The 18,038-nt window shown below is 49.2% G+C and overlaps 1 protein-coding gene across 12 annotated transcripts in view; it reads right to left on the reverse strand.

Moving 5' to 3' along the window:
* Fbrsl1 (fibrosin like 1) overlaps positions 1-18,038 on the reverse strand; it is a 75,932-nt gene that overhangs the window by 39,325 nt on the left and 18,569 nt on the right. For 10 of the 12 annotated variants that reach the window (XM_050158873.1, XM_050158872.1, XM_050158881.1 and 7 more), the window contains exons 3-4: positions 9,315-9,419; positions 7,482-7,517 (exon numbers count right to left, since the gene is read on the reverse strand). In XM_050158873.1, the coding sequence (XP_050014830.1) occupies positions 7,482-7,517; positions 9,315-9,419 (141 nt within the window). The remainder of the gene's footprint in view (positions 1-7,481; positions 7,518-9,314; positions 9,420-18,038) is intronic. The other 2 variants (XM_050158875.1, XM_050158874.1) reach the window with 1 other exon arrangement.

Below are 18,038 nucleotides of genomic sequence, written 5' to 3' on the forward strand. Positions count from 1 at the left end.
GGCTGGAAAGGTGAGAAGAGTGGGAGGTGGCCAAGATTGAAGACCAGTGATAATATGATGGGCATGATGGAGCCACCGGTAACAGACTGAGCTGAGATCAAGGTGGCTCTGCTAGATTCAGGCTGATGCAGTGCACTTTGAGATGGACCAACATGACTTGACAGACGAGATGTAGACACATGAGAGACATGGACACAGCAGGACCCAGTACCTGGGGAGGGGTGGTGGAAAGAGACCTATATATGGTCTATATGTCTATATACTGTCCAACTTCCAAGATGGGGTTGGCTGGGACAGGACAGGACAGGACAGGGCCATAGGGTTGGGTCATTAGGACTTCTGCCCAGGTTAGAATGTACAGTCTACCTGATCTTCCTTTTCCCTTCTTTCCCTAGCTGAGTCTCTGGCAGTCTCTGGTACAACGCAGATGGGAATGACATGCCTCATTCAGGTACCATCATATACATGGTCACTAATGGGGAAACCGAGGCCCATAGGGATGGGGCTAATCCCCGAGCACAACTAGGGGTAGTTGAGTCCTAGATTTAAGTTAGGCCCTTTGCCTAGTCAACCCTCTGCATGAGGCCATCAAAATCAGCCTGATTAATTATGTAGTAGTCAGTAAGCCTGAAAACTCCATTTCTGTCTATTCTGCTCATCCACTGTCTGAGTGTTTAGGCTTTAAAACCAAACAAAGCACTAATTACACAATTAACAGTCAATTAAGTTATAGCCCATATAGGCAAACCCATTGTGGGACCACTTGACCACTCATGCAGCTATGATCTCTGGGTACGCACCCAACCCTCTGCCAGTTTCCTCTGTAGCCTGAGACTTCAGTACAGGAGGGCAATGAGGACAATGGCCACCCACACTGGCATCCTGTCTCCTGACAAAGGTGCAGCCTGTTCTGTCAGCCTGTCCAGGAGCCTTGACTATTAGCTGGCATATCAGTGAGACATGGAGCAGTATCTGACAGCCTGGGGAAGAGGATTAGCCAAGTCAACCTAGAGAGAACCTGGTAACCACTACCCCGCCTCAGCCCCATCCACAGACTAGGGATCCAGAACAAGTTGACTCCCTACCAGTCTGGCTCCTTCTATAACCAGGCTCAGCACTGTGAATCCCCTCCTCAGCTGTGAGATCTAGGCTCCAGCTCATTTAGCAAATGCTCGTGGCTCTGGTGGCTCAGCAATAATGTCATCTGCCTCTCATTGAGACAATTCTATCATGAGGTCAGTCTAACAAGGTGAGCCCCAGAGATTTGTCTGCAGAGTGCTCTTCCTTACTCTGTAAAGGAGTTGGAGGCCCTAGAAAGGATACTTGCTCAGCACCTTACGTCATTCTGGAATGTTCCCACAATTTTCACAGAGCTGAAAACTTGTGAATTTATGCTTGAAACCAACTCTATTCTGAGAAATGTTACTAGTTTTCTCAGATTGTGTTTACATAACAGCAAGGAAAAGCTAGACAAGCGTTCCCTATCTATTCTCTGTGGGGTCACCCTCTGTGAGGTCACACTGTGCTAGAACTGTACCACAGACACTCCCTATCTGTCTGCTCCCTAGGGTCATATGTTTGGGACACATGCTAGTTCTGCCTTTCAGACTCGGCCTGGCATTCACCACACAAGGGATTCTTCGTGATTTTGCTTGGAGCTTCCTTCCTGTTTTCCATTCATTTCTCAAGGGTACACACTTTCATTTTAATTGTGTTGTTGATTTTTAATTGAGTTGATGATCTTTGTGTTCCCAACATACTGTAAAGGGTATTGTACAAACTGTGACAATATTGCTTAAGTTCTACCCCACACTACACACACCTGGACGCCCCTCCATTCCCCAGCTGTTGGCCCACTCCGGAGCTATCTAGGATGCTGGGTTCCCTTCCTGGCTCCTCCTGGCAGGGAACCTGGGTTTGGTTCACAGCACTTACACTGTACGGCTCAAAGCCACCTGTCACTCCAGCTCTAGGGGATCCAAAGCCCTCTTCTGCAGGCACCTAGAAGTACATGGTACACATAAACTCATACAAGCACATACACACACATATACACACTAAAAAAGTAAAAATTTTAAAAATGAATAAAAATAAAACCCTTTTTAAATTGCTCAAAGACAAGCATCATAATAATCAGCTAATCATACCCTGTGCAAGGTACCAAGGGGACTTTCCTGGCAGGTACTGCTTCCTGGCAGGATCCTCAGTGCTTCTGTACCTGACCTTGAGGCCTGCCCTTCAACAAAAGCATCTTCAGTCTACTGTAGCCGTCAAGATTGGAAGAAGACAGTGCTATTTTCTCCTCATTACATCCTATTCTCTTATAAACCCTCAATGGCTCTCTTACAGTGCCATCACAGCCAGATCTTCCTCTGGGCTCCACAGCTTTCTCATCAGACTCTTCACCTGCCTGTGGCTCCTCGAGCATACTTAGGCTTCTACCCCAAGGCCTTCCTATGACCACCCTTAGGCGTGGTTTACACATGCCTGCTCCTGCCATACTATGTAAATAAGACTATACCTGCCTGACCCTTCTGCTTCTCCTCTTATTCACTACTCATAATGAGCCTCTCTACACGCAGTACTCAGAATGTTCTGGAAGTGCCCATGCCTCGCAGGTGTGGAAGCCGCCTAGCACCTGAGCTGACAGGCGCAGTGTGATGGAGGCTGGAGGCTTATCTAGCCTGTGAGATGAGAGTTGCTAGGTCAGCCATGCATTTGTTGTCAGTAGGACACTGACACACAGGAGATACTCACTGAATGATTATTGGAGGAGGAAGAGGAGTAAAGAAATGAGTAATTCCTTTCTCATCTCTGTAGCTGGGTTCCTATGATGGGAAAGACTGCAGGACAATGGAGACCAGAGGGAAGGCTGTTTGGGGGTACCAGGGCTCCTCAAGGTGCTCCAGATACCAAGGTGGAGGGTCTAGGCAGGACACTCAGACAAGGAATGATGTTTCTCTGTGTAACAGTCCTCACTGCCTGGCTGTCCTAGAACTCACTCTGTAGAGGCTGGCCTCAAACTCACAGAGATCTGCCCGTCTCTGCCTCCTGAGTTTTGGGATTTAAAGGTGTGCACCACCACTGCCTGGCCAGCAACAGGTCCTTTTCTAACACTGACAAGATACTTGGGATACTGGCCCACGGAGGGCCCCAGGTTGTGCGTGTCTGAGGAATAGGAGGGAGACAAAGGTCTTGGACCCAGCCTACTCTTCTGAAGCCAGAGCCTTGCAGGCAGGTTCTGTAGCTTCTTTGAGCCTTGAGACCCCATCTGGAGAGCAGGGGTAATATGAGAAATCCAACTCCACCTTCCAGATTTACTAGGCTTCCAGTATGCATCACCCCAGCACTGGCCATCTCAGCTCCTCTATGGCTACAACCTCCTCTGTTCCTGCTCCTAGACAATGTCTGCACTTGCTGGGCATGGGCACTTTCAGAACATTCTTAATACTGAGTGTAAGGAGGCCGACTGGTGTTTTTATATATAGAAACTGTTCTCATTTCTTTTTCACAAGAGGAGCCTCTCAGTCCTGCTTTGCAGGAGACACACCACTCTCTGGGCTGTGAGCAAACCAAATTAAGAAAATCACTCTCTGACTAATTTTATGGCATGAACAAACATTTGATGGTATATTGGAAGGCAGTGTCTAGCGTTTTGGATGAAAGCTTTAAGGATGAGCAATAACTAGGGAAGTTTCTGAGGATAAATCTTAGCAAAATTCACCTACTTTAAATACAGTTTGCAGAGATTTCCTGAGTAAATTGGGAGCATGGGAACCATGGGTGAGGATTGAAGGGGAGGCAGGGAGGGGAGCAGAGAAAAATGTATAGCTCAATAAAAACAAACAAACAAAAAACAAAAATACAGTTTGCAGACTGGGGTGTGTAGTTTAGTGGAGGAATGCAGCCTAACAAGTACAAAGCCCTGAATTCAATTCCTAGTACTACAAAATTAATTTTTTAAAAAGTGCAACCTGAAGCCAGGTGTTGTGGAATAGACTATCTGTTTAAATATGTAAAGATGATGCGCTGCATTTGTTTGTGCTGCAGAACAATTGCTTAACTGTGTAAAGATGTGTTGCATTTGTCTAAAAGGTGTGTTGTTATTTCACCTTGCCTGCTTAAGGCACCTGAAAATAAATAACTAATAAAAAGCTGAATGGCCAGTAGCTAGGCAGAGGAGGAACAGGTGAGGCTGGTGAGCAGAGAGAAGAGGGGAGCCACCCAGCCAGCAGGGGTCGGCAAGCAAGACACAGAGGAAGCAGGAAAGCAGGCCGGACATGAAGTAGATGAGGCTAAGGAGTCTCGGGGCAGCACACAGATGAATAGAAATGGGCTAATTTAAGTTAAAAAAATAAAAAGAACTAACTAGAAACAAGCCTAAGCTAAGGCCGAGCAATTATAATTAATAACAAGTCTCTGGGTCATGATTTTGGTGCTGGCAGTCCATGAAAGCCTGCTTCAGCCAGGTATAGTGGAGCATGCCTTTAATCACACCTCTGGGGAGGCAGGTGAATCTCTGTAAATTCAAGGCCAGTCTATATAAGTGGGTTCCAGGAAAGTGAGGGCTACATAGAGAGACCTTATCTCAAAACAAAACAAAGCAAGGTTGGAGATACACAGTGATGTCACTGAGCATGATGATACTGTGGGACAAGAAGAGGACATGTTCAGGTAGGGGGGCATTCTCTCTCTCTCTCTCTCTCTCTCTCTCTCTCTCTCTCTCTCTCTCTCTCTCTCTCCTCTCTCTCTCTCTCTCTCTCTCTCTCTCTCTCTCTCTCTCTCTCTCTCTCTCTCACACACACACACACACACACACACACACACACACACACACCAGTGCTACAAAGCCAGAGGTGCACACAAATGCAATGAGCACTAAGGATCCCCTGAGAAGCTAGAGAGGCACAAGAGTAGTGTCTACAGATATTCAGGAATGCATAAACCACAGAATATAAAGAAAACAACAGGTACAGTACCCCACTATACACAAAAGCCGCCCACATCCATAGACACATGCAACAGACATCCAGACATACACACCTGCTGACAAGACTGGGCATTGTCTCTTGCTCTCTTCTCTGCCTGGATATCGATCTCACCTGAACCCATAGGACAAATGAGGTCTGTCCCTTGTGGAAATAGCTTGCAGGTGTCAGGACTCACATGGCACTCTGAAGCAGGAAATTCCACACAGGAGGACCCTAAAGTTCTGTCAGTTCAAGTCAGTTCTAATACACCTGCCTGTCTGTGGAAGCCTTGGGTCTATGTGTAGGCGCTAGGCCCTCCTGGGTCTTTGGCTCAGAGAGAACCCTACAGCCAGTCATACTGTGGACTAGTTGGCTCCCTTCCTGGCACCGTCTGTCACTCCTATGCAGCTGCCACAGGGGGCTAAGCTACAAGCATCTGGCAAGTTAGTTGTAGGCTTTTTAAGAAAACATTAGAAAATCAAAGTCTGGGGAGAACGATTGCATGATGGTTGTGGGTTGTGGACTTAGAAGCACAAAAGGGGCCTGGTAGCTCAGAGTAGTGGTGCTGCAGATACTCCGTGGGTCTCCAATCTGTCTATTTTACCATAGGCAGGCCAGAGATGACCTGTTATCTAACTTAGATTAGCTGTAGAACCTCTGCCTAATACTTTAGTGTAACACAAAACCACAGCATCAGGAGTCTGCTCCAAGATGTAGTATTCTTCCTTCCCAAGGGATGCTTCAGACCCCTGGAAATTTAGATGACAGAGATGGGGCTTGGATTTATTCCTCTGCCCAAGTGCTGGCCCAGAGATGAGTGTCTTGAGTCCAGTTCTGGCTGTTTCAGCCCCCAGTTTCTAGCACTGCCAGCAGCATCTGCTGTGGCTACTGGAGCCCTCTACGTTAATAGGCTGGGGTCAGGGTTCTTAGCAGCTTTCTCCTCAGTGCCCAACACAGCCCTGGGCACAGTGCCATCCTCAGAAGCATCAGGTACAGGGGAGGGCAACAGAGAAGGCAGGTCCGTCATACCTGGGGCATCTACAACCACTCTCAAGGGCTGCTGTTCTCAGTGATCAGACGTGAACAAGGCTGCCCAAGGGTACACCCTGCAAAGAAGGGTACAAGTCTCCCTGTCAAAGATCTCCTTAGGTGACCACCTGCAGGAATCACCTCTCTGCGATGTCCACAGACCCTAAGATCAAAGGCCCAAATACTAGACTTTTCCAGCCAAACCCAAGCTCAAAATGGAGCAAGGTCTGATGAGCCTTGGCCTTCTACATCCTCAGGTACACAACGGAAGAGGTGGGGTTGGGGGAATGAGGAGTGCAGATGGAGTGAGAAGACACTAGGTCCCTCCTTCAGCCAAGGCAGGCATCCCCCCCCCCCCCCCCCCCCCCGTGCTCTGGCCTCTGAAAGGGCCACTGAGCCTGAGCTGCTGACCCATTCCAATTCCTTCCTTGCTTTCTTTTCAATACCCAGGAATTCTAGGGTAGAAACCAGGGTCAGGGGAGATGCTCCAGTAGGCCCCCGCTGGGTAACTAATGGGTTAATTGCATACCCCATAAAAAAGCCACTGCAATTTAGAGAGTGAGCCAAGCAGGCCCTGACTGGCAGTAAATCAGGGATGAGACAGGTGGAGTCCCTGCCCTAGTCCTCCAAGGAGCCAAAACGGCAGTAAGTCTACAGAAATGGCTTTTATGAAGCTCTGGGTTTTATGATGACGTTAATGTTTCTCCTGATACTTATGGGAAAATGAAGTAAGTCACGGGCAGGTGCAAGAACTGCTCTGATTGGTGCCAGGCCACTCCAGGAACTCAGGTAGATGAGGGAATTGCCTGCACCTGAGGTCATGCCCCTAGTGGATTGGCAAGCTGGCATCAAGCCCCCCCCCCAACCAGTTGACCTGGATATGCCTGCCCACCCAGGGATTTATGCAGAGTTTATTGACTGCCGTCTTGCCCCAATGGGGCTCTCCATGGGCCAAGAGTCCACTGTTTGGGCACACATTCATCCCCACAATCTTTCCACACAGGGGTAGCTCTGGACTTCTCTGGGTCCAGTCTAAGCCCAAGCCCCTTCAGTACAAAGATGGAGCTGTGTGCTGGAGTACAGCTGCTCAAACCACAGGCTTCTTTGACACCAAAGACCCTTGGTCCCTAACCAGACCCAAGAGGCAGCGGCCTGTTCAACCTATTAGCAGCAGCCTGGCTCCCCACTTCCTGGCACCCTGCTCACCTACACAAAAACCCACCTCAGGTTCCTGGCCAAAATCCTGGAGACCCTGTCTTATGTGTGTCCCAAAGCATCAAGCTTCCCATGAATCTCAGTTCAGGGGCATGTCCACCCTTTGCCTGCCCAGCAGCTGTTGAAGTCAGAACCAACAGGATTCTAAAGGGGAAGAGTCCAGGGTGATGGGGCCCTCTAGGCACTGGAGCTGTGGGACAGCTGCAGTTGAGGGCTGGCCCTGAGGCAAGGACAAAGACAGCAGGGGAGGAGGGGCTGGAGACTTACTGAGTAGCCTCTCCCGGAAACCGCCTGTGCAGAGCTCTGTGGGGAAAAAGTATGAAGACAGTCAGTGACAGGCTGAGCCACAGCCAACTGCCCCCAGCAAACAGGCCCGCAGACCCTAGGGGCAGAAGGGCCTTGCTGGAAAGTGGAAAACAGGGCTGAGCATAGTCTTCTGCACCAGACAGCTTTTGGAGCCTTCTTTCAAGCAGTGGTCTCCCCTCTGGTTTAGCCATGTCAGCAGTTATTTCAATACCTCTGGGCTAGCCCAGGAGATGAGCCCTACCTAGTAGAGGGGGCCCCACAGAGATGCCCTTAGACTATCCACAGCTCCTTCAGGACTAGGATGCTAAAGCCATTCCCCAAAGGGCAGCAGGAAGATCCTTCTGGAGGAGGGTGGTATCATAGGTTGCTAGGTTAGCCAACAACTATGGTGGAGGCGAGCAGGAGAGCCCAGGGCACTAGGAAGCTTCCTTCTGTCCGGCTTAAGAACACCAGAAGAGAGACAGCTGTATCTCAAGCTGCTAGGGATTCCATAGCCCAAAGATGGGCCATGAACCAGGATCAAGCACGTGTATGTGCACATGAAGCAGAAGCTGTGGCAGGTAGGGGTGCAAAGAGCTAGGCTACTGCAAAGTGCGCGGTGGGGGCTGTGAGGCAGGTGACTTGTGACAGTAAGACAGGAGAATAGAGAGTGGACAGAGCACACAAAGGAGAGTCAGCAAGGAAATGGGAGCTAGTAGGTGAAACTGCAATCCTCTCTTCATTCACAGCAATCCGCCACATCCTTTTCTTTGAACGACTAACAGGGCTAGGCCACTGCTTGGAGGGTGGAGCTCACCCACTCCTACCCCTGTTGGATCCCACCTGCCAACCAAAGGCAGCTGATGGGGTGGGGGTGGGACATACTTGGTGAATTCTCAGCTTCATGTCAAGCTGTGTTCAGAATGCAGCTTCATTTACCCTGGGCTGCAATTAGAGTGCTAACTAGGGCAGCCCTGCGGCCCCAGACAATTACCAGCCTATTTTTCCATCTTGCAGCAACAAGATCAGGAGCCTGGCAATTAAGCCTCCCTCTGCGACAGCAGGCTGCACCCCCAGTCCCCTATTTAAATGATAATGAGACACAACTCATTCAATTTAGTCCTTCAAAAAAATGTACTACCCTGAGGCCACTTCAGGAGCTGGGCAGGGTTGCTGTCAGTGGCCAGTCCGGAGCCACCAACCCAGTGGGTAATCCCTCTGCTTCTACCCCAGTTCTTGTAGTCCCTATGCTTCATTTTGGTTGGCCCAGTAGGCTGGCCCTGTGACAGGCTCCAGACCCCTTCCACCTGGCTTTGTGGCTGACTAATACAGAGACCTGGTACCCAGGGGCCTTTCTCAGGGACACTGATATAGCCCCAATTCAGATCGTTGCATGTACACCCCTACCCTGCATCACCAGCCCCAGGTACCTCAGGACCCATGGCAAGACTGGCCTGACACCTTGGATTGAGACACATTTTTGGAGTCATTTATACCCAGGCATCACTGCAGGATGCTGGTGTAGCATCTGCTCTAGGACACGAGGATGTCCACCTTAGGGTTCCAGGGCCAGATCTCAGGCCACTACGCTGTGCACTATGAGATACTTGATATTCCAGATGGGCTTCTGCCAGCTCCTAACTGCTGTCCTTCATTTAAAGCCCTCCTTCTGGTGAGGTCTCAATTTGTGAACAACTGCTTTAGAGAAGGCAAACTGCTAACTGCTCATGTGTGGCCTCCGTGTAAACTGCCAGGCATGGTCAAAGCCATGAGACACCTGCAGGAGCCACCAGGATGTCAGTGACGGGTACTCACATCGCTCAGCTGGTCCCGGGAGTTGCTATGCTGAGAGCTGGAAGCTTCAAGGACACTGTCATCGTCACTGTTCTGGTCACCCCCTCTGGTCATGGTGACCTTCATCTGGGGACAGGGAGAAAAAGTCTCAGGCAAACGGGCACTCACCAATAAGACACCCTGACCAGAGTCACAACCTCCCCACAAAAAGCCACTGGGACTAGGCTCATTCCAGGGCTGGACGTGCCAAATATGGCAGGAGGACATTTCCCCTTAACTGGAGGACATGGGTTTGTTGGGAGACAGCACAAACAACAAAGAGATGTAGGGCCAGGAACCCACCAGGCTGAGTACTTACAAATTCATCACCAGACAGAACAGGAAAAAAAAATTGCACCGAGAAGCTACACCATCACTGGCTCTGTCCTTGATTCTTCCAATCATTGACTCTGAAGATACCCCAGGGGACTGAGAGGCCTGCTCTCCCTGCCCTTCCCTACTACATCAAGACATTACACCCATGCACCTGCAGGGCCTCCTTTAGTAGGCACACTCACTCCTTATGTATGTGACCTTGAGCTACTTCTTAGCTCCTGGATGCCTCGGTTTGCCATTTGCCTTTTGCAGGGCAAAGCTGTAGGCACACACAAACATCTCAGGGGCCAGCTGACACTGGTTATCCTTAGTGCTTAGCACGTTCTGAGACTGCTGACTGTTTGGAACAGCCCTTAGGACAACCCATTTCACTCTCAGCTCAGAAAAAGGAAACAGGCTGAGGCATGGTGACAGATATCACTGGCCTTGGCATTAGATACCAGCACCAACAGGAGCAGCCAGTTATGCAGCTGGGTTCACAGCATCCTGGGACTACTCGTGCAAAGGCCACCTTCTGGCCCCAGACACAAACACGACTGTCTAGGCATGATGACCTCACACTTCTGCCCGGTATAGGTCTGCGATCTGTTTAATAAGATCATTCCCACATCTTACAATGGATGAGCTGGGTCTCCTCATGAACAAACTGGGTGCAGTGTTCATTCAGCCAGCACAGGATGCTGAGGGGCTATGTGATTACATGTGACCATTTGTCCTGCTTCTACCTCTTTCACCTCCCCTGGCCTCACATTCCAGAGCCATTGATACAGTTTTTGGCTAAAGTTCTTAGAATCCAGCTAGTCATTTTACCAAAGCATGTGCCAGCCCTGGAACTACTTTAGGGCCTGGAAGTGGCTAAGCCTCTGAATCTGCCAACCTCCCTCCAGCCCCAGACTTCCAGTAATCCAAACCCCTTTCCTCCCCCCAGAGCTAACAGGGTACCAAGGCCGAGACACTAATTGGATGTTAGTTCATGACCAGATAGCTAAATGGGGGCCCTCTCACCCAGGAAAATGTGTAAGGCCCTAGCGAAGTGAAGGTCATGTCTTTGGGGCAGAGTCTAGGTAGGGTGCAGATGAACTAGGAGCTGAAGGTGATCATAGTCACTGACTGAATTCCCCCAATGGGACTTTCCATCACTGGACCCATTGAGAATCTACTGGTATCTATGTCATCGGTTTGATTGATTTGAGGGTACTCTCTCTTCTGACCTACAATAAGTGGATAAAGACTCACTGCTAACTCATGAGGGCTGAAGAACACACCTATGTAGTTGAACTATGAGTACACAGAGCATGCTTTCTGTTTGACACATACATGCAGAAGTCATCCTTTCTGAGTCAGACACTAGAGTGAGTGATATACCTATGATTCCATGATAGAACCCTGTGGGTGGGGTGGGCTGGTGTCTGTTATCCTGTCTTCAGGGTTGAGAGTCCCATTCCCTACAGTGTTACAGAGCTGACTGAGTCCTGTACTGTGGAAACCACTGCAACCACAGACACACAGACAGTTGCCACCTACTTCTAAAACCAGGTCATCCAAAACAGCCCAACCTGTTTGCCCTTTGATCTTTCCTGCTTCTTCCCTGCTTTGAGAGTCTATTAGCTATGCCAGAGGCTGTGAGATGCCATGCTTCTATCTCCATCTTTGTGTGAAAGGAGGAGGTAAACTATTTGTTTGTTTGTTTGTTTGGAGACAGGGTTTCTTTCTTTTTTTTTTTTCCGAAACAGGGTTTCTCTGTAGCTTTTGGAGCCTGTCCTGGAACTTGCTCTGTAGACCAGGCTGGCCTCAAACTCACAGAGATCCTTTTGTCTCTGCCTCCCGAGTGCTGGGGAAAGGCATGCACCACCACTGCCTGGCGTGTGGAAGGATGAGGTCAGTACACCTGGACCATATCTGTATCTGCCTGGAGCCAGAAGATGACCTGCTTGCTACAGGAGGGCAGATGAGGGTGCCTGTACTTACAACCACCTCTGGACTTTGTAGACCAGACACCAGCCTATCCACTCATCCACCCATCAACCCATCCAACTCTTCAGCTAATCAGTCAGCCAACTAACCAACTAACTAATAAACAGTTAACCAACCAACGAGTCAGCATTCCCTGGGTGAGTACACTGGGCTCTTCTGAACAATGGACATGTAGACATATGCCCTCTTCTCATGGAGCCTTCAAAAGCACATGACTTCCAGTAAATGTAAGGGGGGAAAAACGGATGAAAGACAGCCGCAGGGGAGGCAAACTGCAGAGAACGAGAGAGGCTCACCAGAAAAGGCTGCTCTATGCCACAAGGCAGGCAGGCCCACCGCTTACGCTGGGCAGTGTCTCCTTTGTTCTGTGACACAACGACTCTGATGAGCAGTTAGGCTAGTTTGCATGCTCCAGTTTGGGAGGCTACAGACTGGAACGGACGGAGGTCAAAGCTGGTCCAATAAGTTTGCTCCTGCAGCAGTCTAGGTAACTATGGCCTGCATGTTCCTGTGCAACCTCAGCAGCCCAGGAGGTTTACAGGCTGGAGGGGCTAGAGGCCAAGCCCCAAGGAGGAAGCACAGATACTGTACCTCCTCACACAGCCCTCTTGTACAGCCACAGGCTGACACTTCTGAGCAGCTGTTCTCTTGGGCTTAGGTGTGGAGTCTATGCAACTGCACATGCGCCCCCGCTGGGCACAACCATTCAGTCTCTCTCTCTCTCTCTTTCTTATGCCCCTTGTGGGTTTCTGAGGTCATCTTTAGAAATCACAGTTCTTTCATCCATCCTCCTATAGGAACTTTTTTTTTTTTTTTTTTTTGGTTTTTCGAGACAGGGTTTCTCTGTGGTTTTGGAGCCTATCCTGGAACTAGCTCTTGTAGACCAGGCTGGTCTCGAACTCACTGAGATCCTCCTGCCTCTGCCTCCCGAGTGCTGGGATTAAAGGCGTGCGCCACCACCGCCTGGCCCTCCTATAGGAACTTAATGTATACATTATCTTGTATATGTATGTGTGAGTATGCAAGCCACAGTGCACATGCAGAAGTTAGAGGACAACTTGTGGGGATCACTTCTTTTCTTTCACCAAGGGGGTCCTAGGAGTTTGAACACAGGATATCAGGCTTCACAGCAAGTGCCTTTACCCACTGAGCTACCTCTCTAGCTGAGTGGATTTGATAGTTGATAATTTTTTTAGGTTTATTTTGTTTATAGTGTTTTGCCTACATATATGTCTGTGTACCATGTGCTAGAGTGCCCATGGAGACCAGAAGAGGTCATCGGATCTTCTGGAATCACAGATGTTTGTGGACAAGCATCTGAGTGCTGGGAACTGAATCCAAGAGTCCTCTGGAAGAGCAGTCACTGCTCTTACCACTGAACTACCCTCTCTTGTGCCGGGTTTTAATTGTTCTTAACCATGTACTTGCCAGATAGCAACATGAGCCCAAGGCACTTCTGGACAGCACCTGAAAGCTCACAGACTTTGGGTCACTGGCAGCTCCAAGAAGCTAAACTGGCAGCCTTGGAGCTAGAACTTTCAAAGGCCTTTAGTCTTGGTGGGATTCAGCCCTTGGCTCTGGGCTGTGTAGGTCTATGGGGGAGCTGCAAGAAGAAAGAAGGTTCCCAGCCAAGGGGGCAAGAGTTCCAGAAAGAGACATGAAGGGAGGTAGGGCAACGATTAGGGGTCCAGATATATAGAGCTCACAAGATCTCAGAGAAAGGCCGATATTGTTCTACTGGGGTCCCAAAACTATAGTGCTGATGAGTGTCCTCTCTGCAGTGGACCTTGCATGTCCCAAGCCCACAAAGTGGGTGGGGCAGATTGTGAGCCAAGCTGCTTCCCAACCAGCGGCCTCTGTCAGCATGTGCTAGTGAAACACTCCTTACTTTCTCATGGCGTGGTCTGGGCGGGACATAGGACACAAAAACCACAACAAGCTGGCAGGAACTTGCACGCAGACCTGTTCGACACTATTTATGTGAACATGCTACCGACTGGGCAGAGAAACTGAGGCACAGGGCAGTGCATAGACTTCTGCAGGTACCACATGTGATAAATGGAGCTCGAGTGGTACACTCCTCAGGTACCACTGCCTGCCAAATGCTGGAATACACATGGTCACTGGTACCCAAACAGGGCTTCAGTTGACACTCCTTGGGCAGACAATATATGTATTAGTACATACATATTACACACTTGACCTGCTCCCCAAACATTTTCATGTTCTAGAGCACTTCAAAGGGGCATCAAGGCCCACTGGACCCCAGGATCCCATTATTCAAGCTGAACATACACACAAGGGCAGGATGAGGTTGGGCGGTGATGGTGCACGCCTTTAATCCTAGCACTTGGGAGGCAGAGGCAGGAGGATCTCTGTGAGTTCGAGGCCAGCCTGGTCTACAAGAGCTAGTTCCAGGACAGGCACCAAAGCTACAGAGAAACCTTGTCTCGAAAAACCAAAAACCAAAATAAAGAAAACAAACAAACAAACAAAAAAAACAATTAGCAGGACCAAAGCAAAGCCAGCGTTGTGTGGTAAGTCTGCTTTATGGGAGGGGGAGGCCTCCAGGAATGCCTGCCAGTTTCCACAGAGTAAATGCTCACACTGAAGTCCACCGAAGCTACCAACAGTTTCACAGCTTGTGAATTTTCTGAACACTTAGCAATCAGTTTTTGCAAGCTGGTGTTTCTCAGAAACAGGGCAATCTGACTAGAGGCTGAGAAAGGGTTCCGGTAGCCAAGACATGGTGACTCTAGCAATGAGGTGCCTCCTTCCCCTACTCAGCTGCAGGCTGCACATGGAAGTGACTGTTTCTAGGACTGGTGGTCAAGTACACTGCTCTCCCAGGCAGGAAACATGTGCTTTGTCCTGGTGCTCAGGGAACAGAGCGAGCCTGTCTAAGGGTTGGGCCCCGAGCCACTTATCATTGAAGATGAAGGCCCTAGAGTGTCCTCTCTCACTTGCAGGAGTTAGAAAGTCTACCAAGACTCTGACCCAGAAAGAAGCACACATGGACACACACGTTACATGTACATGCCCCAGATTATCTATGAAATGTATATGTACTACCCAGTGTACACACCTCACCTGCTCCTCAGATACTTCAAAGGGGCATCAAGGGCCACTGGACCCCAGAACCCCATTTTCAGGCTGAGAAGACACACAAGACAGTAGGAACAGCGACCCTGAGGAAGTGCATGAACTGGACGGTGTGCATGAAAGTCTGATGAGTCACACACAAGCTGAGATATTCCCAGGGAGACATGCACAACACCTCAAACTGTTGCATGCTTAGACAAATGCTTAACTTAGGGCCCCTACAGTCCACCTAACCTCTGCACTTGCAAGATGGAGACAAGGGTGGGGCGGTTCACTTCCTGGATTGAGGATGAGGAGTAAGGCTGCCTGGCTGCTTTCTGCTATAAGCCCTGGGAAATCCTTGCAAGGGGCAGCAGCTCTCTCAGGAATCACAGACCCAGAAAAGGCCAGAGGTGGAAGAGTGGTTAGGTTCCATATACCCTAACGTGAAAAGCCAACCAACGTAAGACACGCCGTAGCACTGCCCTCCTAACATACAGTGCATCCTGTATACACAAAATGTCAAAAGTACACACCGTGCATGTATGGTTCTTCCTGTATGCCATAGGTACACTTTGAATACATGGCACCCATGAGCAAAGTATATCCCGTGTATACAGTGCATTCTATAGACAGAATATACCATATGTGCATGGTGTGTCCTGCACACACAGTGCATTCCACGTATGCTGCTGGCCCTCCAGCAGCCACTCTATGCCTACTCTTCTTGGGGGGTTGACCCCTGCTCCCACATCCTCAGGTCACTGACCCCTGGTCCTGCTACAGACAATGGTCATTTGAAGAACTCTGAAGGTTCCCTAGATACAGCACATCTTAGAAGCTTGGCATTGGCCCAAGTTACCCAAGTAACTAATGCCCTCCTACAGTGAGCTATGCCAAGAGTCCATAGTCACAGTAACCCTGATTCACTTTAGCAGAACAAGACCACGTTGAAAGAGACCAAGCTGCAACTTTCTCTAATGGTCTCTGCTCCCTGACCTATATAGCCCCTACTCATTTGTCAGTTCTGGGCCCTGGCTTCGCGTGTCTTCTGAGATCCTAGAACAAGTGCTGCTACAGTAAAGAACCTCAGTTAGCACAACAATAAAACAGCTTTTCTGTTTCGTTGTCTCCAGGCCTGATGGTCTCTTACCCCTGACCACAACACTCACTGACCATTGTGGACTCCACCCCATACTTCCCTTCCACAGGTACCCAGCTGTGGCTTCAGACTGGGGTGTTCCATATATAATCCTCTCTTCGGAACTAAGCTTTCTCATCACCTGACCAGGAGGGGACCCACCCCAGAGCTATCTTCCTTACCAAGACACTCCATTTGCTCCTCTCCCCGTCATACTTAACACCAAGATGTCATTGTTGTTTACTACTGTCCCGGTGGGGGATGGGGAGATGGCTCAGGCTTGGGGTTAAGGGCATCAAGCTTTACATCCTTCTAGGGTTCAGATATCTAAGTTCTGTGGTGAGGTAGCACAACATGACAAGGGCATGAGAAGGGAGAAACAAGACAGAGACTAGCAGGATTTCAGGGACCCACAGTGCCCTTCAGGAGCATGCCTCCAATGATCCTACTAATCCTCCTAATTCCTCCTACTAAGCCCCACTCTCTAGAGTTTCCACTGCATCCCAGCAGTGCCAGAGGCTGACACCTTTAGCATATGAGCCTTGAGAGGTGCCCCGATCCAAAGCACAACATGGCCCTCTTCCATTTTCATAGAGATCTGCAGTGGAACCACCCCCACCAGCCTGCACTCTGGGTCCTGCAGGTCCCTTCCTGACACCAACCCAAAGGTGCTTCTCCATATAGCTGTCACACTCAGCCCCCGCTTGCTCTGCTCTACTGCACTGATTCTCAATCTTCCTAATGCCGTGGCGACCCCCCAACCATAAAGCTATTTTGTTGCACTTTAGAGTTGTAATTTTGCTCCTGTTACAAATTGTAATGTAAATAATCTGATGTATAAGATATCTGCTATGAGCACCCCCAAGGGGGTTGTGACTCACAGGCTGAGAATCACTGCTCCTCTATGTCTTCCAGACAGAACTGAATTTCATACAGAAAGTCTTGTTTCTTGCTGAATCCTAGGATCCGAATATAGTGGCTCATGCAAAAGAACCAGTTCCTGAGAGGGCACAAGAGCTGAGGGGGTAGGATTACCATGACTGCCCAACACAGCCAGTCCAAGGCTGTAGGGAACAAGGTCCTGGTTGCCCAGAACCACACCAGTCCTCAGGTCCTCTATCCCTGGAGTGGAGGGATCCAATTTATGTGGGGCTATGATGGAATACTAGTGGCTTCAATAATCAAAGCCATTCAAATGTTCCCTTGCATGTAGCCTGGCCACAGCAGTGTTACAGAAGGGGACTGGGTCTGCAGATGAGGACAAACATGAGCATCCAGGGTTTGGGTCTCAAACCAGCTAAGTGGCATGAGAGGAGGAAATCACTGAATTTATAGAGAACAGTACCCACCATGGAAACAGCAAGGCACATTCAAATCCGCTAGAACCTTCTGATGGTTTTTGAAGATAGGGTTTCAAGCAGCCTTGAACTCAGTATGTAGGTGAAGTCCAGTCACTATACCCTGGTAACTTACTTTTGATCTCTCATTCCCACACCTCGAAGACTTATGTGTTATTATGAACACTCTCACTTTATAGGGATAGAGGCAGAGTCCCAGAAAGAGGATGCTATTTGACAAGGCTGCCAAGCTGGAAAGAGCAGTGCAGAGGATATGACCAAAATACATTGAATACATACATACATGAAGTCAAAAATAAAAAATATTAAAAATTAAGTCTCTAGCATGGCCATTGCTAGATCACAGCTGCCAAAGTGAAGTTCAATCCCTTGTGACTTCTAACCAAAGCAAAAACTGCAAAGAGCATTGCAAGGCACCTTCTCACATTCGGAGGAAGCTCGGGTCTTCCCCTCTTCCCAAAGAGCTGAGACTGAAATATAATGTTCAGTCTATGCCCACTTGGAAGGAGATGAAGTTCAGGTTGTCCAAGGACACTACAAAGTCCATCAAATTGGCAAAGTGGCCCAAGTGTACAGAAAGAAACACACACACACACACACACACACACACACACACACACACACACATCCCAGTGATACGTTTAAAGACAAGATTTAGGCGGGGCGGTGGTGGCGCACACCTTTAATCCCAGCACTCAGGAGGCAGAAGCAGGCAGATCTCTGTGAGTTGGAGGCCAGCCTGATCTACAAGAGCTAGTTCCAGGACAGGCTCCAAAGCTACAGAGAAACCCTGTATCAAAAAAAAAAAAAAAAAAA

The sequence above is a fragment of the Alexandromys fortis genome, unplaced genomic scaffold (genome assembly GCF_014885135.2).
Source record: "Alexandromys fortis isolate MF-2015 unplaced genomic scaffold, M_Fortis_MF-2015_v1.1 scaffold_90, whole genome shotgun sequence".
NCBI lineage: Eukaryota > Metazoa > Chordata > Mammalia > Rodentia > Cricetidae > Alexandromys > Alexandromys fortis.